Source organism: Cyprinus carpio, chromosome A6 (assembly GCF_018340385.1).
Source record: "Cyprinus carpio isolate SPL01 chromosome A6, ASM1834038v1, whole genome shotgun sequence".
Taxonomy (NCBI): domain Eukaryota; kingdom Metazoa; phylum Chordata; class Actinopteri; order Cypriniformes; family Cyprinidae; genus Cyprinus; species Cyprinus carpio.
Window position 1 is genome coordinate 11692472 of NC_056577.1, and position 16453 is coordinate 11708924.

The following is a 16453-nucleotide window of genomic DNA, read 5'->3' on the forward strand; positions in this document are numbered from 1 at the left end:
TCACCACTTTGTGCCTCTGGCTCTGATGGCTCTGCCTAACAGACTGAGGTCTGACTCAACTGGTCTGTCCCACTGTAGAGACACTGTGTAATATGTTTTCCACCACTGCATAATCTTAAAGTGCGTCTATGCATCACATAAGCATGTAATTCCACTCCAAGGCACCTGGTGCGCAGACTTTTATATTGTTTAATTCCTAACCACCAACTTGAAGGGTTCAAAAGCTGTTTAAAAACACAGAAGGCTAAAGAAGGTTCTTCACTTCAGAGATTCCTGATAGAATCAATCAGTCTTTGCTGTGGTGTTTCTCCTCACTGTCATTCTATAGCTGTTCCAAGGGATTCTCTGTAGCCGTTACAAACTTATTTGATAGATATTTTCCATATTTACCATATCATTGGACATGTAGCTATTATGGCAACAAATGCATCACAATCAAACTCTGACTTGTAGAGCTTCTTGTTTGGATGACCTACCTATCAACCCAAGCTATGCCCTAAACAGGACCTCTTAAGTGGTTGGCACAATGTGCAAAAATAACTTTTGAAAATTGTCCCAATATATTATTGGCTCCTTACATTCAGTAGGAAGGTAGATTACTCAAAATAAGATATTCTTCAGTGAAAAATGAATTGTGCCCTGCTGTTCTAGTTTGAGCTCAAGGGCACCCAGTCTAGCTTAGTAGAGAATCTTGACCTGCTGACTGACTTGTGCATGCTGTGATGGAAAGATTTTCAACTGCCTTGGGAAACTGCATGGGCACTACCCAGAATTCATCAAGAAGGCAGATTTAGAATGAGCCTTGTTATGTATGGATTGTGTTATAGGACATTGGTAGGAAATGCAGATGACGCTGAGAGTGGATTAGGCTTTACTGGGCTGCATCTCTAATGGACCTTAGTCAGGGTAGATACAATATATATATATATATATATTTTTTTTTTGTTTTGTTTTTTTTTTTTTTTTTTTTCCGCAAAATGTTAGCAAAGTCTGTTCAAGGTTTTTTTGTTTAGTTTTTTCTACTTTGCTGTCAATTGTTGAGCTGACGCAATATTAAAAATATTTTACCAAAACAAATCCTGGTGGCCAACTTTGATAAACATTTTGTAAAATTTAGACTAAATATAATGAAGACTGTACAACACGTTGAATGGACTGTGCATTTATCACTCTCACAACCTCATTTTCATTTTCCAAAAACAATTATATTGAATCTACCCATACTGAGGTCTATTCACATGACAGAAATCATGTTCCAGCTCCATTTTAATTGCATATGGGATTCCAAGTGCATCATGGGAAAAGCCTGCCTTTAGTTCTGGCTTGTTTTACAGCTATTGTATGTCTGTGTGCAGAAAGCCAAATTGGGTCCATCCAAAAGAGCCACCACCCCTTTGGATGACAGTGGGTCCACTTTACCCTCAAGCAGTTTGGACAGAGTCAGACTCACAGACTTTAATTTCTTGGCAGTGTTGGGAAAAGGCAGTTTTGGAAAGGTGAGTTTACAATCTCTTCCACACTATTAGATGGATTAATAATAGTGTTACGTTCCCCCTTTCTAGTCTAGGGGCAGGAAAGAAGCGTACCAAAAAGTTGCGTGGAGAAAATGAGAGAACTCCCGTATCCAGGTCCCAGGACAAACACAAATCATCACACCAGTTTTAAATATAAAAAGACATACAAGGTTTATTTTAAATTAATCAGTGGGATACAAACATAAGGCTTCAGGAGGGGAAATAGTCAAAATAAACAAAAGGAACTCTAACTGAGGGTATGAAAATACCTTACGTAGCATTAAAAGAAAAATGAAATAAGACAGACTCTTCCCTTAATTCCTCTTTAATTAAACACATGAGAAAATGATTTCTCAAATGAAAGGGCATCCTCCTCCCTAAAAATGATCTCACAATAAAAAAGAACAACATTGACAAACAACCTTGAAGGTAACTGTCCACACAGGCTAACACAGCCCAACTGCATACAACTAGGGGTTTACTATAACACTCTCCAACTATTTAATGGCAACTGTTCACACAGAGTTACCATACTCACATATACCGAACCGCATGTGCGTGTCTGTTAAGTCCACAAGACCGTAGGGTGTCCCATTCGTTATTTTAGCCTTCAGATGGGTGCTCATGAGTGCCCCCTTTGGGGCCACTATGCATCCTCGATGCACACTTCTGCTGAGCCCGCACTGAGGCAAGCTCCGCAGCAGACTTCTAACCAACAGTTGAAGCAGCATTACGTCACAAAAGTGTGGACTCAGACTTTTGTGATAAAAGTGTGATTTGGGGTGCGATTTGGGACAGGGCCAATGAGCGCTTATGAGAGTGCTGGGCAGAGGATTATGGGGAATGAATTCCTTGACAGAGTGGCTAAAGTCTGGGATGGAGTGCCCTCTGGTGGCCATCAAGGGCACTCCAGCTGGTGATCGTGATACTCTGCCTGTTTTTTCTTAAAAATAGGGCCAACCTGGTAGAATTAAAAAAAAAATAATTAAAAATAACTTGTGTATTAAGAGGAAATAATGTTTTTTTTTTTTTCTCTCTCTCTCTCTGTGAAATTGTAATGATATTTTGGGTTTGCTAAAGGCAAAATTTTCCATACTCAGGTGATGCTGGCTGAGATGAAGTCTACTGATGAACTATATGCTATAAAGATCTTGAAGAAGGATGTGGTCATCCAGGATGATGATGTTGAATGCACCTTGGTGGAGAAGCGGGTTCTGGCTCAGCAGGACAAACCTCCATTCCTCACCCAGCTTCACTCCTGCTTTCAGACTGTGGTAAGGAACTCTCTCCTTGAATAAACATTCATGTATTTGGTAGACACTGTTATTCAAAGTGATTTATATTACATTCCCTGGGAATCAAACCCATGTTGCTCTACTGTTTGTGCAAGATCTTTATCTTTCAAATATATTCTAAAAATAGACACAGTCAGAGTGGCAGGCCAATATTTCACAATATACTTGTCAACCATTATTTGAAATGTAAAATTCACGGCTGGGGAAATAAACATCTTGAACACAAATTTAATAGTTATTTTTCTAGGCAGCAAGTAAAAAAAAAAAATGTAACCGGCCACACATTACTGGCGACTTTTACAACAAACAGAAGCCTCTGTTAACCAGTAACTATGATTGTGGGCTAAATAGTATTCCATCTAATGGCACTCACAATCAAAACATCCACCTTTCAGCAAATCAAAAAAGTCCCTTAGAAGGACTGAATAGTCACAAAAATCTTCGTTTTAAGTTTATGTGCTTTGGCAACTAAAATAGACTTTAATTGGCAAAAAGTAGGGCCATTGTAAATGTAAATGAAAAAAAAAAAAACATACTGAAACTCTCTTCCTGGCTGTGCAGCATTTTTGTCGGGGCCTTCCCCAGCCAAATGTATTTGCATTGTTATAAATATGTAAAGACATGAAGGAAGCAAATACAGCAAAGCAGCATAGAGTAAATTAAAAATAAAAAGGGCAATTACATACATTTGGAATGTTTTTACAGTTGGAGTTGTTTTTAGAAGTCAGTTTTTTTTCTTCTTGTGTTTAAAATGGTTTCCATAAATACTAATAAAATCAGCTTTACAATGAATTAAAAAAAAAAAAACATTTTTGCGGTATTCTCAATTTAATGTTGAAATATTTATGATGTTTAGTATGTATTTTTTGTTTGAAAAATACCTGTATGGAAAATATAGTACAATCACACATTGTTACAATAAAGATATAGTTTTATTAAATTTTAATGGTCACATTTAATTCAAATCTGAAAAGTGTGTATCCCAGAGCATGTAAATCGACAGGTAAATGACGGGGTGTCATGAGTCCGGACCCGGTGTTCCTCCTTCTCACCACCAGAGGGCGCCACTTCCATTCTCCCGGACTCATTACCTTCACTCTGCACACCTGGTTCACTCGGCACACCTGTTTCACCCACTCACACGCACACACCTGGTGCCTATTGACACGGACTACATAGTTTTGTCTCACCCACCACTCTGCCTGGCGGTATTGTTAATTGTAACGACTTGGGGAAGTCGTGGCCTAATGGTTAGAGAGTTGGACTTGCAATCCAAGGGTTGTGAGTTCGAGTCTCGGGCCGGCAGGAATTGTAGGTGGGGGGAGTGAATGTACAGCGCTCTCTCCACCCTCAATACCACAACTGAGGTGCCCTTGAGCATGGCACCGAACCCCCAACTGTTCCCCGGGCGCTGCAGCATAAATGCCTGCCCACTGCTCCGGGTGTGTGTTCACAGTGTGTGTGTTCACTGCTGTGTGTGTGCACTTTGGATGGGTTAAAAGCAGAGCACAAATTCCGAGTATGGGTCACCATACTTGGCTGTATGTCACGTCACTTATTGCGTATGGGTATTCATGTTTTGCATGTCGGCTGCTTCTGCTCTCGTTCCTGTGATTTGTTTCTGTTTTGTTTTTGCCTTGTTGGCCTTTTTGTTCTTATTATAGTAATAATTTCCCTGCATTTGGACCCAGACCCTGTTTCTTCCACGGTGACAGGCGGATCCATTTACAGAAAATTTTAATAAAGACACCAATACCATAATCAACAAGTGAAAAGTATAAAATCACAATCCCTAAGTAACAGTCCAAAAGAAGGCAAACAAAAACTACTTAAGCAATAGTGACCTCTGATGGTGAGATGACAGTAACACTGTTTTTATGACAAAGAAATAGAAATGAAAGAAACACAGCCATGAGCAGACCTACTCTGGAGATGCTTTGCATCCACATCCAACCATAAGAGTTTATCGAGTGCATGTACAGTTCTCTCTCCACCTTCAATACCAGACCCTTGAGCAAGGCACCGAACCCCCAACTGCTCCCCCGGCCGCCGCAGCATAAAATGGCTGCCCACTTTGTGTGTTCACAGTCCACTGCTCTGTGTGTGTGCACTTCGCACTTTATGGCAAGGTTTTCTCAAAGCTAAGAACAAACCACCACAATAAACTTAAACACAATACTTATTAATCCACCAAATGATAAGTTTATCCATGAAATGAAAGTTTCTGAGTTAACAGTAATGCTACCTCAATGAATGTGTTAGTCAAGAAAAATAAATCTCTAGACATGAGATTAATGAGATTACGTCAATGCTAGTTGCTTTTTTTTCAGTAGCCATTTACAAAGTCGGAAAGTGAGTGATGTCTAGTGTATTAAAATCTATTATTAAACAACAGAAATGCATTTTTTTTTTACTTACCATTCATAAAATGATCGCAATATGAAATAGGAAATTAGTAATTAGTACCACTCAACATGATTCAAATAACTGTTGATAACGTGACTTTAAATTTCTAGACAAAGCCTTTCATACAAGGCCAGCATTAAAGTTTGTCTAAACAGTTTCATACATGTAGTTGTTTTTTTCATAGGATCGTCTGTATTTCGTGATGGAGTATGTTACTGGTGGTGATCTGATGTACCACATCCAGCAAGTGGGCAAATTTAAGGAGCCACAAGCGGTGTAAGCCTCTCTCTCATTGTGTTTATATGCGTGTCTACAGTACGTATTTCTGGGTTTGATCCTTAAAGCATACATCACTTTTTGTATGTTTGTAGGTTAAGGTGAATTTATGTAAAATAATCTGCTTGTTGCAGGTTCTATGCTGCAGAGATTGCTGTTGGACTTTTTTTCTTGCACAAGAAAGGAATCATATACAGGTAAACACACATGACTACACATTCAGACCTTTCTGTCAACAGTTTTAAAGTGTAAGCTTATTGGATGTAATCAGCAGACTGACTACAGTCATTTAGAAGTCAATTATTGGCACTTATGGCACTAAGGTACAAAGAAGGGCCTGAAATTTAATGTGAGCTGTTTTATGTTCAGTACATTTTGGAGTGTGTAAAACCCTGCTTTTGTGCGATTTGTGAATTTTTTAAGCAGTAAATATCAAATAAATCTAGAAAAAATATAACAGACAAAATGTATAATCCTAAAATGTAACAACAATAATTTATAACATTAATGCAATAAATAACATTTAATAAAAGAAATAAACAAACTATGCCATTCTGAGTCATGTCATGAGTTATTTTAGTTTCTTAGATACAGTTGTAAAGGTCATTTGTGTCTCTAATGCATTAAAAAATATCATGTTAACGTATTTGTGAAATGTGCTAAATATTGACTCAAATGGCTAATAAAATACCAAATCACTATTTAGCACAACCTTCAACCAGGAATTCACTTAATTCTGTCTCTTTTTAGGAGCTAAACCTAGTTATTTAGCTTGTTTTTCTTTGAGCAGCTAAATTGGCCTAGGGAAATAGAGCAAATAGATGAACTGACGTCAGCAGGAATGAAAGAGACAGAGTCGTTGTTTCAGAAAAAAAGAAAAACACTGCACTTGCTTTTACATGAACTAAAATGAACTGTGGGGAAAAAAAGAACAAGATGGGTTTTGTTTAGATATATTTTCATATAAAAATATTTAAACAGGAAAACAAACATCTTTTTTTTTCTGTAACCACATCCTCCCATATTCACATTTTAATGTACTGCAATGTTATTTCATCACTTTCAGGGATCTGAAATTAGATAATGTCATGCTGGATGCAGAGGGTCATATTAAGATTGCAGACTTCGGTATGTGCAAGGAGAACATTGTGGAGGGTGTGACCACCCGTACATTTTGTGGAACGCCAGACTACATCGCTCCTGAGGTGAGTGAAGGAGTGTGTTTCCTGCGGGCAGTACCAGTCCTCCCAGACTGACAGCTAGTGCTAAATGGAAATGTGACTAGCAGAAGTGCTTAGAGTCCTTTACTGAAGCTCCTCTTCTCCTAAGTTTACTTCCCAGAGCAGGCCTTAGCATGAGGATGCCTCCACAAGTGGCACATAAGCTCTTACAATGCAGGTTATCTGTGGCACTTCAATACTTCATATTGATGACCTTTATCTGCTCTGACATCCTCAGACACACACTCACAGTATCTTTCTCTCTCTGTCCCACTCTATGTTTTTCTCCCCCCCAAATACTCAAACTGTAGTGGCATGACATGACAGTGGGTGGCAGAGTTGTCTCCTACAGCAAGTCTTTAAAAGTCATTCTATAAAGGCAGCCACAATGGCCTTTCAGACTTCACAAGTCTGAAAAAGGAGACCCTATGTATCTATATTTAACTAAACAAACACTCCCACCTTATCAGAGCTAGATGCTTTTGATTTTTTTTTTTTTTAGGGTAGAAACCAAATCACTCAGCAAACCAAATGAGTGAAAATATGTCTAGTAATCTCCTTGTCATAATCATAATATTCTTACTAGCTTCAAAAATGTGTATCTGTGACACCGTTCTAGTGCTTTGTGTGTGCTGTGTGTGTGTATAACCATATTTTGGGGACAAATTTATCCCAAAAGTGACCTAAACCTGACAAAATCTCCAAAAACCTCCCTTTGGGGACATCCTCGTTTGTAAAACTGGTATAAAAATAAAGTAAACATTAAAAAAAATAAAATAATTGTGTGTGTGTGTGTGTGTGTGTGTGTGTGTGTGTGTGTGTGTGTGTGTGTGTGTGTGTGTGTGTCATAGCAATTAAAGATCAATGTCAAAGTGAAAATAAGAATAAAATTATAGTATTATTAAAGTTGTAGCTTTATTCTTTAAATAAGTGTATTTTAATTGTTGTTGTCATTGTTGAAATTACAAGTGTGATTTTTACTTTTTTTCCTCATGGCATTAAAACACATACTGTGTGTTCACACAAAAATAGTGCACACCGTTTTGTTTTTTTTAGCTCCAGAATTTATAGTGTGTAAATTAGTGGCCATTTGTCCTCCACCCTGTTCTGAGAGCATTCTCTCTCTCTCTCTCTCTTTCTGTCTCTTTTGCTGACCTACATATTATCCAGTGCTAATGCATGTTATCTGGGAACATGTTTCTGCCTGTTAACTTGAGTATAAATTGTGTCAAAGGTAGAGCAGCATTAACACACATGGCTAACCGTAAATTTGTAACACGTTTTTGTCTTTCAGTGAAGACCTCCCATTGATTTCTGTTGTTCTAAAAATAAGCTAATTACAATTTGTTTCTAATATTACACAAAATATTGTTAGTATAATATCTATATTTATTAAATATATAGATATTATTCTAACTATATATATTAAAATATAAGATTAAACATCTAGAGCCACAAACAAAACCTTGAGCGGCTACAGCCATGATCTAGAACTGTCACATAGTGTTAGCATGATGTCACACACAAACACACACGCTCTGAATGTGTTGTGAACTGCATCAGCCAAGAAATCTGACTGCAATCTGTATAAGCCGTGTGAAATTCTGGAATATATGGTACAAAAAAGAAAAGGTGTGTGTTTTGAATATTGATATTTTAAAGGCACACACTCATCACATACTTTCTTACACCCTACCCACCCGAATTCATTTGCAATCTTGCTTGGTTTATTAAATAAAATAACGTTTAAGGTTTTGTTTTATATTTGTGTCCCTTTCATGCTTAAAAAAATTAAAAGAATTACTGTACTCCTAAACGATCTTTCACTTATATAAAAAATAACTAAGTTCAGTGCTGTCAAAAAAGTAAGTACACCCTATGGTGATATAATTTAACAAGTACCAATTTTATTTAACAAGTATTTGTCTTACCTTACACTGCTTTGTGAATCAATTTTGTTTTTGGGCTATTTAGATATTTTGACTGGAACACCGTATAATACAGTATATTTTTATAATTTATTTGTAAGGGAAATGTGTGCTTCCAGAAGTGAATGTGATGATGGGAAAAAACGTTTTCTGAAACAGTAGTGATATCTGTGTTGCAAGTATATGCTGATCTTCAATCTGTAATCTGTAGGGTATTTTATGCTGTCTCTTTTCAGATAATAGCATATCAGCCGTATGGCCATTCTGTGGACTGGTGGGCTTATGGAGTGCTGCTGTACGAGATGCTGGCGGGACAGGTGAGTTCACGTGTGTATAACCATCAAGTCCTACATCGCCAACTGTTAACTTCTGCCAGTCTTACAATACAGGTGTAGCTTTGATGTAATATAGTTTGTAGTAGGTGGTCATGTGTGTTTGTATGGTTTTAAACATAATTTAACAGAAATTATCCACGTATAATATTGACACCAGCTGCTATACCCAGAGAGGGGTACATCTTAGGGTAAAATGCACCTCTTCACATCCACAGCCGGTTTTTAGAGAATCCATATCATAAATTTAAATCATACATCTTATCAAAATAAATATCTTTTATAAGGTTAAAAGTGTTAAAGTAGAATTTTAAGCATTACCAGTGGTACCAGTTGTACCAGTTCATTTCAGGCTATACTTATTTATTTATTTTATCAGTATGTGTGTTCCCTGGGAATTGAACCCACAACCTTTTGCGCTGCTAACACAACGCTCTTCCACTGAGCCACAGGAAGCTGGTGCTTCATTTAAATGGTACTATAATGTCCTTCAAATAATACCATGGTATTACCACTTTGTCATTTTGATCTTTACTTGTTTTTTCCCATGGTATATTTTATGGTAGCGCAATTGTAGAGTATGCTTAATTTAAATTCTATAATGCCACACGTGAAGAGTGCAAGAGTTTCCACATTTATATATCAGGATATATACTTATTATTCATTTTAATTTCATGTTGAATATGTTTTTTCTCTCTCTCTCTTCTCAGCCCCCATTTGATGGTGAGGATGAAGACGAACTTTTTCAGTCCATTATGGAACACAACGTCTCCTACCCTAAATCCATGTCCAAAGAAGCAGTTTCCATCTGCAAAGGGGTAAGTTCTGAGACATAAAGGCAGAATGTTTCAGGTTCTAAAGCCCAGCTGAACAAGTATGACTTCTTTTTTGACTCAATGTTTTCACATTAGAGGGAGAAAATCTGAGAAAAGGTTTTTGGTCTCTAGTTAGTTAAGAACAAAGAACAAAAATTCACCAATACATTATTCTTCTATTTTAATGTCTGTATTTTTCATCTTAGCCTCTGAAAATAGTTGTAGACTTCTTGACTTAATAGTTACAGACTTTGCATTCTCCAGAACTATGGATGTTTGTGGCTGAGACCAGAAAGTACAAGTTTAGGGGCTCATTTCTTACCTGACAAATGAGGAGGATATATCTCAGAAGAAGAGACATTTCAAAAAACAGTCATTCTGACAGAAATACACTGACATTTGATATCAGTATATCTTAAATTACGTTCACTGAAAGTTACTGAAATGTATAGAACAGGAACAAAAATATATTTTGTACTGTTATCACTTCTTTTAATCACTCATATTACATGCATCTGCTCAGAAATCCACTGCCCATCAGAAATCCACTGCAGGAGCTGATCCAATTTAGATAAAAACACACAAACCTGGTTTCATTTTTAATAAAAGTCTTATCAGTGTTGAGCTTTCATTTGCCATGAATGCATTGTTATTGGATTCATCTTCAGTCTGACTAAAGACCAAAACTTTTAACTGTTTGCCTTGCCAGTTTTTTAGAGTGAGAGTGAAACAGTCCATTTCCTCTTTACTCAACTACTGTGGTAAATCAGAAATACATATTATTTTCATCTAACATCAACAAAGACGTGACTAGATTTCATATTTTCTCTTTAATATAGTATTTCAGCAATTGCTGTTTCCAGAACAATAATAAATCCAATTTTCTTTTAAGCAGTACAAACCAACACACTACTTAGCAGAAATTAAGCAATTATATGACATATCTGTACACTCACATTTAATTCTCTCACTGCCTCTCAGTTTAAGTGCAAGTTAGTCTGTCTGAATATATACATTGTTCTTTTTTTGCGTTGGCCTGTAACATTTCACTTTTCTTGTAAAAAAAAATAAATAAATAAAAATAAATAAATTACAGTATCTTATTCTGAATCAAAAGACAATGATAAAATGACAGGTACATGAATGAACCATTTCAGATTTATTGCCTTCAATAAAAAGGAAATATCTTGAGAAATAAAGGTTTTGTTTTTTTCTGCATTTATTTTTTCTGTGTACTTTTTAGGTACTTTCAGGAATACCACAGTAATAACATAATACTTTTTGCAATGTTTATTGTAAGAACATCCTGCTAGGTAAAGAAAGAAATAATGGTGAAGCAGGATACAACACAGCTGATGATTTGTGTCATCACACACTGTCTCACTTTTATAATGTTCTCTGTCACCTTCTGTCTTTTTGTCAGTGGTAGAGCTATAAGTTCATCTGTTTTCATTTCTCTGTATGTGTGTGTGTGTGTGTGTGTGTGTGTGTGTGTGTGTGTGTCTTATAAACTGTGCCGCTTACTAATGGATACATAGTGGTTGTCAGAAGCTGACCTAGAAAAGCCCAGGACTATAGAGGGATAATTAATTAGAAACTTAACTGAAATCAATTTTCCTGGCAAATTTAAGTCACCATTTAATAATTACAAAAAAAAAAAAAAAACTTAAAAACTTTTTCTTTAGTTAGCAGGCTGTTAAAAATATGTACTTCTTAGAACCCTATAGTTGTTGGAATTGCCAAAGTTTGTAAAGTTTTGCATCGTGTTGGGTCTGTGAAATATTCTGTCACAGTTTAGTTTAAGGACCAATTAACTAGATTCTTATTAGCATACATATTACTAGCATATTGGCTGTTCATTAGTACTTTTAAAGCACATATTAATGTATTAACATGATTATATGTTAGATAGCCTAATCCTACCCAATACCTAAAATTAACTTACTAACTATTAATAAGCAGCAAATTAGGAGTTTATTGAGGCGAAAGTCATAGTTAATAGTTAGTTTAAAGTGAGAATTGGTCCCCAAACTAAAGTGTGATCAAATATTTAGTCCCAAAAAGCAATAAACAGATTTTAGCTTTACTATTTGAGTTTACACATCTTTATCTGCAGATCTATCATAACCATGGAGAATGAGTGGTTAGCTGTTAGGTTTATCTTTTTTATGACCTCATATTAAGAAACTGCACAGAATAAATGGAAAACGAAATGATGACCAGTTACACTTTCATAATAGACGTTCATATGCAATGGAACCTAGACTAATTGTTGACAAAATGTTCATGTCCATAGTTGGTCTACCCATATTTAAAATTATGTGTTATCATGGCATCTAAAGATGAGCATATGCCTGTAAACTGAAAACATTTTTTTAGTTCCAGAAATATATATTATGTGCTAATGTTTAGACAATAATAATTATATTTTGACTTGTGTCTCAGATGATGACAAAACACTCTTCAAAGCGTCTGGGCTGCACCCCAGAGGGGGAAAGAGATATTAGGGAACATGCTTTCTTCCGTCGGATTGACTGGGAACGCCTGGAAAACAGAGAAATACAGCCTCCATTCAAACCCAAAGTGGTAAGAAAGTCCATTCAAGTCTATTCATTTTCAGCTTACGTGTATTTATCATATGCTGATGATAGGGCTGTGCAAAAAATCGAATACGATTGTCATGCGCATCTCATCAGTAAAGATGCTCCTGTAATTAGTAGTATATCTCCAGCATGTGCGTTAAGATCATGGTTGCCAGGTTTTCACAACAAATCCTGCCCAGTTGCTTCTCAAAACTAGTCCAAAACTAGCCCAATCGCGTTTCCAGGAGGTTCCCCGATAAAAATTGCATCCCGGAGTTAAAATATACGTTTTTTTGGCAGGGTTGCCTTGGTAAAATTCTCATTTTAGGGGCTAAATATCAATTTAATGGTATTGGGGTCGCTTCAACCCGCGGACAGTTAAAACAACCGCAGACTTGGCAACACTGGTTCAGGTGGAGCGGCATTTACTACACAGAGCCGTAGTCCACCAACAAGCTACACAAAATCGCTTTCAAAAATCGACAAAGAATCGCCTGCGATATTAAAATCGATTTTGTGTAGATTGTCAGTGAATTATGGCACTGTGTAGTAAATGCCAACCAGTGTTGCCAAGTCTGTGGTTGTTTTTCATGTTCGCGGGATGAAGCGACCCCAATACCAATAACGTGATATTTAGCGCCTAAAATGTGAATATTACCTAGGCAACCCTGCCAAAAAAAAAACGTATATTTTAACCCCGGGATGCAATTTTTATCGGGGAACCTCCTGGAAACGCGATTGGGCTAGTTTTGGACTAGTTTTGAGAAGAAACTGGGCAGGATTTGTTGTGAAAACCTGGCAACCCTGATCTGAACGCACGTGCTGGAGATATACTACTAATTACAGGAGCGCCTTTACTGAGGAGATGCGCATGAAAATCGTATTCGATTTTTTGCACAGCCCTAGCTGATGAAAAAAATAAGAACTCTTGCTGGGTTTTATTGACTGAAAGTTTTAATGGTGAAGTGGCACTGAAAAGGCATAAAGGCACAAAATAATTATGGTGATTAACTCTTTCCACGTCTGCATTTTTTAAAAAAGCTGCCAGCCACCGCCAGCGATTTTGATGATGTTCATTAAAATATGATGGCCTCCAGTATATTTTGCTGTATGAATATTTGGATATGCAGTACACCAAAATAAAGATCAGAGCCTCTACTTTTAAACAAAAAAGTAGTCATTCAGAAGATATGTAATAGCGCCCCCGAGTGTATAACAGTGAAAACACGAAAAGCTGTAAAAACTCGTCAATGGCAGGGAAAGAGTTAAGGTACAGGAGAGTAAATGTTATATATAATTATATATATTTCTGTGTATTTCTGTTTGCAAAAATGGTGACAGTGTTCCAGGTATTATGGGATGGAATATTGGTGCCTGTTCTACTTACTTTATTTTATAAAGTAATATGTTAATATAGTAGTCTACTTGAACTACCAAAACCATTTTTACCTAAGAATGTACTGATAACCACCATGATAATACAGGCAGTACAATATGTGCACCATGTCCATAAAATGGTAATTCATAGTCTTTACTTCCAAAATTATAAAAGTAACAATTACATAACAATCATGACAGTATGAAACAATAAAATTACAGTAATGTTCACAGTATATGCTAAAGTAACTTTAAGTATATAAAGTATATAAAACGTATATATTAACTATTATTAAGTATATAATATAAATATAACCAATTACTAAGTGTTTACTATAACATTTTTTTTTCTTTAAAAATATTTCTGTAAAAATGCAATGCAGTGAAAACCACTGACACTAGTGTGTAATCATCTGCCTGTGTAATCATGATGAATGCTTATTGTTATTCAGAATCTCTGTTCCTTCTGATATTTGTTGTAATAATTCTAGTTTACACTTTTACACTTTTTTTTTTTTCGGTGAAACATGTTATGAATTGGTATTGCTTTTCTGAGACAGCGCCTGTGGAGGAAGTGAGAATATTTTGCCAAGATACTAAAAGCATAGAGATAGAGCCATTTGTCATATTAAATAGCTTAGATTGTCCTTGGTATGGTTGTGTGTGTGTGTGTGTGTGTGTGTGTGTGTGTGTGTGTGTGTGTGTGTGTGTGTGTGTGTGTGTGTGTGTGTGACAGCGAGAGAGAGGGATGAGCTGAAAAAGCAGTCTGCATACATATGACTTCTAAAGTGGGTCATACTGTAGTTGTTTCCCCTTCACAAGCACACATGCTCTCCCACACATATATCTTTGAATAGGTCATTCTGTCACATCACTAGGGACAAAACAGAAAGGAAGAGAAGGGTTAGTTAGTCTAGAGTACTTGTTTCTTGTGATGTCCTATTTTTTAGTCTCATATGTTATTTGTGAGTGTGTTGTGAACATCACCTGTCACTTTTAATATTTTTGTTTGTTTGTTTTCAACAATTTTCTGATGTCCCCTTAGGACATCCTGAGGCTGAACTGCAGCTTCCTCTCATGGTCAAAAGTAGGCCAGAGACAGACCCTGTGTCCCTTTCACGCTAATGGTGGAGGTTAAACAGGCTTAATTCAGCACAGCTACCATTTTAAACATTTAGCCAATCATTAGTTCCACTGCTGACGTAGGAAGTGCCCCACATGGTCCTCTGTGTCTGAAAAATGGCTTTTTATGGTCTCTGTGTTTGTGTGTGATTATGACAGTTGCAACTTTAATAGATCTGCATGCTTGTTAGAACACAACCAGATAGATTCCCCCTCAGTGTCTCATCATTCACACATGATGGGAAGATCTTCCTCATAAGAGAGCATGACAGGGCATTTACATTTGACCATTTCTCTCAGTTTTTGAGTCACCATTCATCTCTCCTTTCAAATATCATACAAGGGGGAGGGTTGTCTTCTATTTTAAGGCACATCTTGAGCTGCATGTCTTATAGAATCTGGCAGCTTTAGGAAAGGAAAGTCCATATCCTTTCTTTCATGTAAGTGTTTGTGTACATAAAATTTCGGACGTCAGTCGATTAAAACATATTGCCAATTAATTGATCAAAGTAATTGCAAATCACTTAGATCAGTCTGCACAATTTTTTAGTTGTTGGTCCGTGTACACAGGCATGAAATGGCTGCTGTGTCACTTTTTGCAGTTCTTGAACTGCTTCGATGGAAGGAAAATTCCTTTACAAACAGGGGCATGATTAAAACTACAGTATTAATTTTGTTCACACACATATTTTTAAATAATTCTTTGTAATTCATTTTTATGTTAAATTGACAGACTTCTTTTAAACATTGAGTGAAGTCATACAAGTAAATGTTGTTCTTGTGTTAAAACAATTCATGAAAGCCCTAACAAAAAGGATCTGCACACCTTATAAGCCATACATGTATATATCATTAATGAGGAGCTTTGAATCATTTATTCGTCATAATAATAGGGTTATTATAAATGTGCTTCTGGTACTTTTTCATACACATGGTAAGGAGGTTAAAGAAGTATACTAAATGATTGATTGAGTGCCAGGTTTTAATGTTCCTTCTTTAGTTCATTTGTCAAGATGCTTATGAGGTGTAGAAGTACTCGTGAGCCAGTCATGGAATAAATGGAAAATGAGAATAGCAAGTAGCTGATTGTGATTACCATGTTGTTTTGTCACTCAGAAGATTCTAACAAATAAATTATTTTAAGTTTCACATTTCATGTTATGTTTTACACTTATATTAACACAGTAATGCAAAGTACTCATGTCGGAAGCTACTGTCGGTTACCAGTGTGTTTGGCTTCCACATCTGTGTTCTCCAAACCAGTGGAGCCAATTGTGTTATCATCCAGATGAAGAGGAACTAGGGCATATAATCTGAAATCTGAGGAGTGTTAATCTGTGGGTTGGACATGAGGGAATTGGGAACAAAAGTATAAAAAGGCATCAGATCATCTCATATTCTTCTAACAAAGAATATTAAACAAATCACTATTACTTAGAATTCCAACCAAAGATAAAACAGTCTAACTTTAAACTATGTTTGTTGTCTGCGTTACAATGTGTTTTACGAACCTTGGACTGTGGCATTTGTGTGTCTGTATGATTAACACTACATGGTTGTAGTGTTACAATAAACAAAAGTAATC

At 36.4% G+C, this 16453-nt stretch overlaps 1 protein-coding gene across 1 annotated transcript in view; it reads left to right on the plus strand.

Annotated features, from left to right (window-relative positions):
- Positions 1–16453, plus strand: part of LOC109089728 (protein kinase C alpha type) — a 131086-nt gene that overhangs the window by 110519 nt on the left and 4114 nt on the right. The window contains exons 9-16 of the mRNA XM_042758053.1: positions 1356–1496; positions 2615–2788; positions 5400–5491; positions 5626–5688; positions 6558–6696; positions 8876–8956; positions 9683–9790; positions 12233–12373. Coding sequence (XP_042613987.1) covers positions 1356–1496; positions 2615–2788; positions 5400–5491; positions 5626–5688; positions 6558–6696; positions 8876–8956; positions 9683–9790; positions 12233–12373 — 939 coding nt within the window. The remainder of the gene's footprint in view (positions 1–1355; positions 1497–2614; positions 2789–5399; positions 5492–5625; positions 5689–6557; positions 6697–8875; positions 8957–9682; positions 9791–12232; positions 12374–16453) is intronic.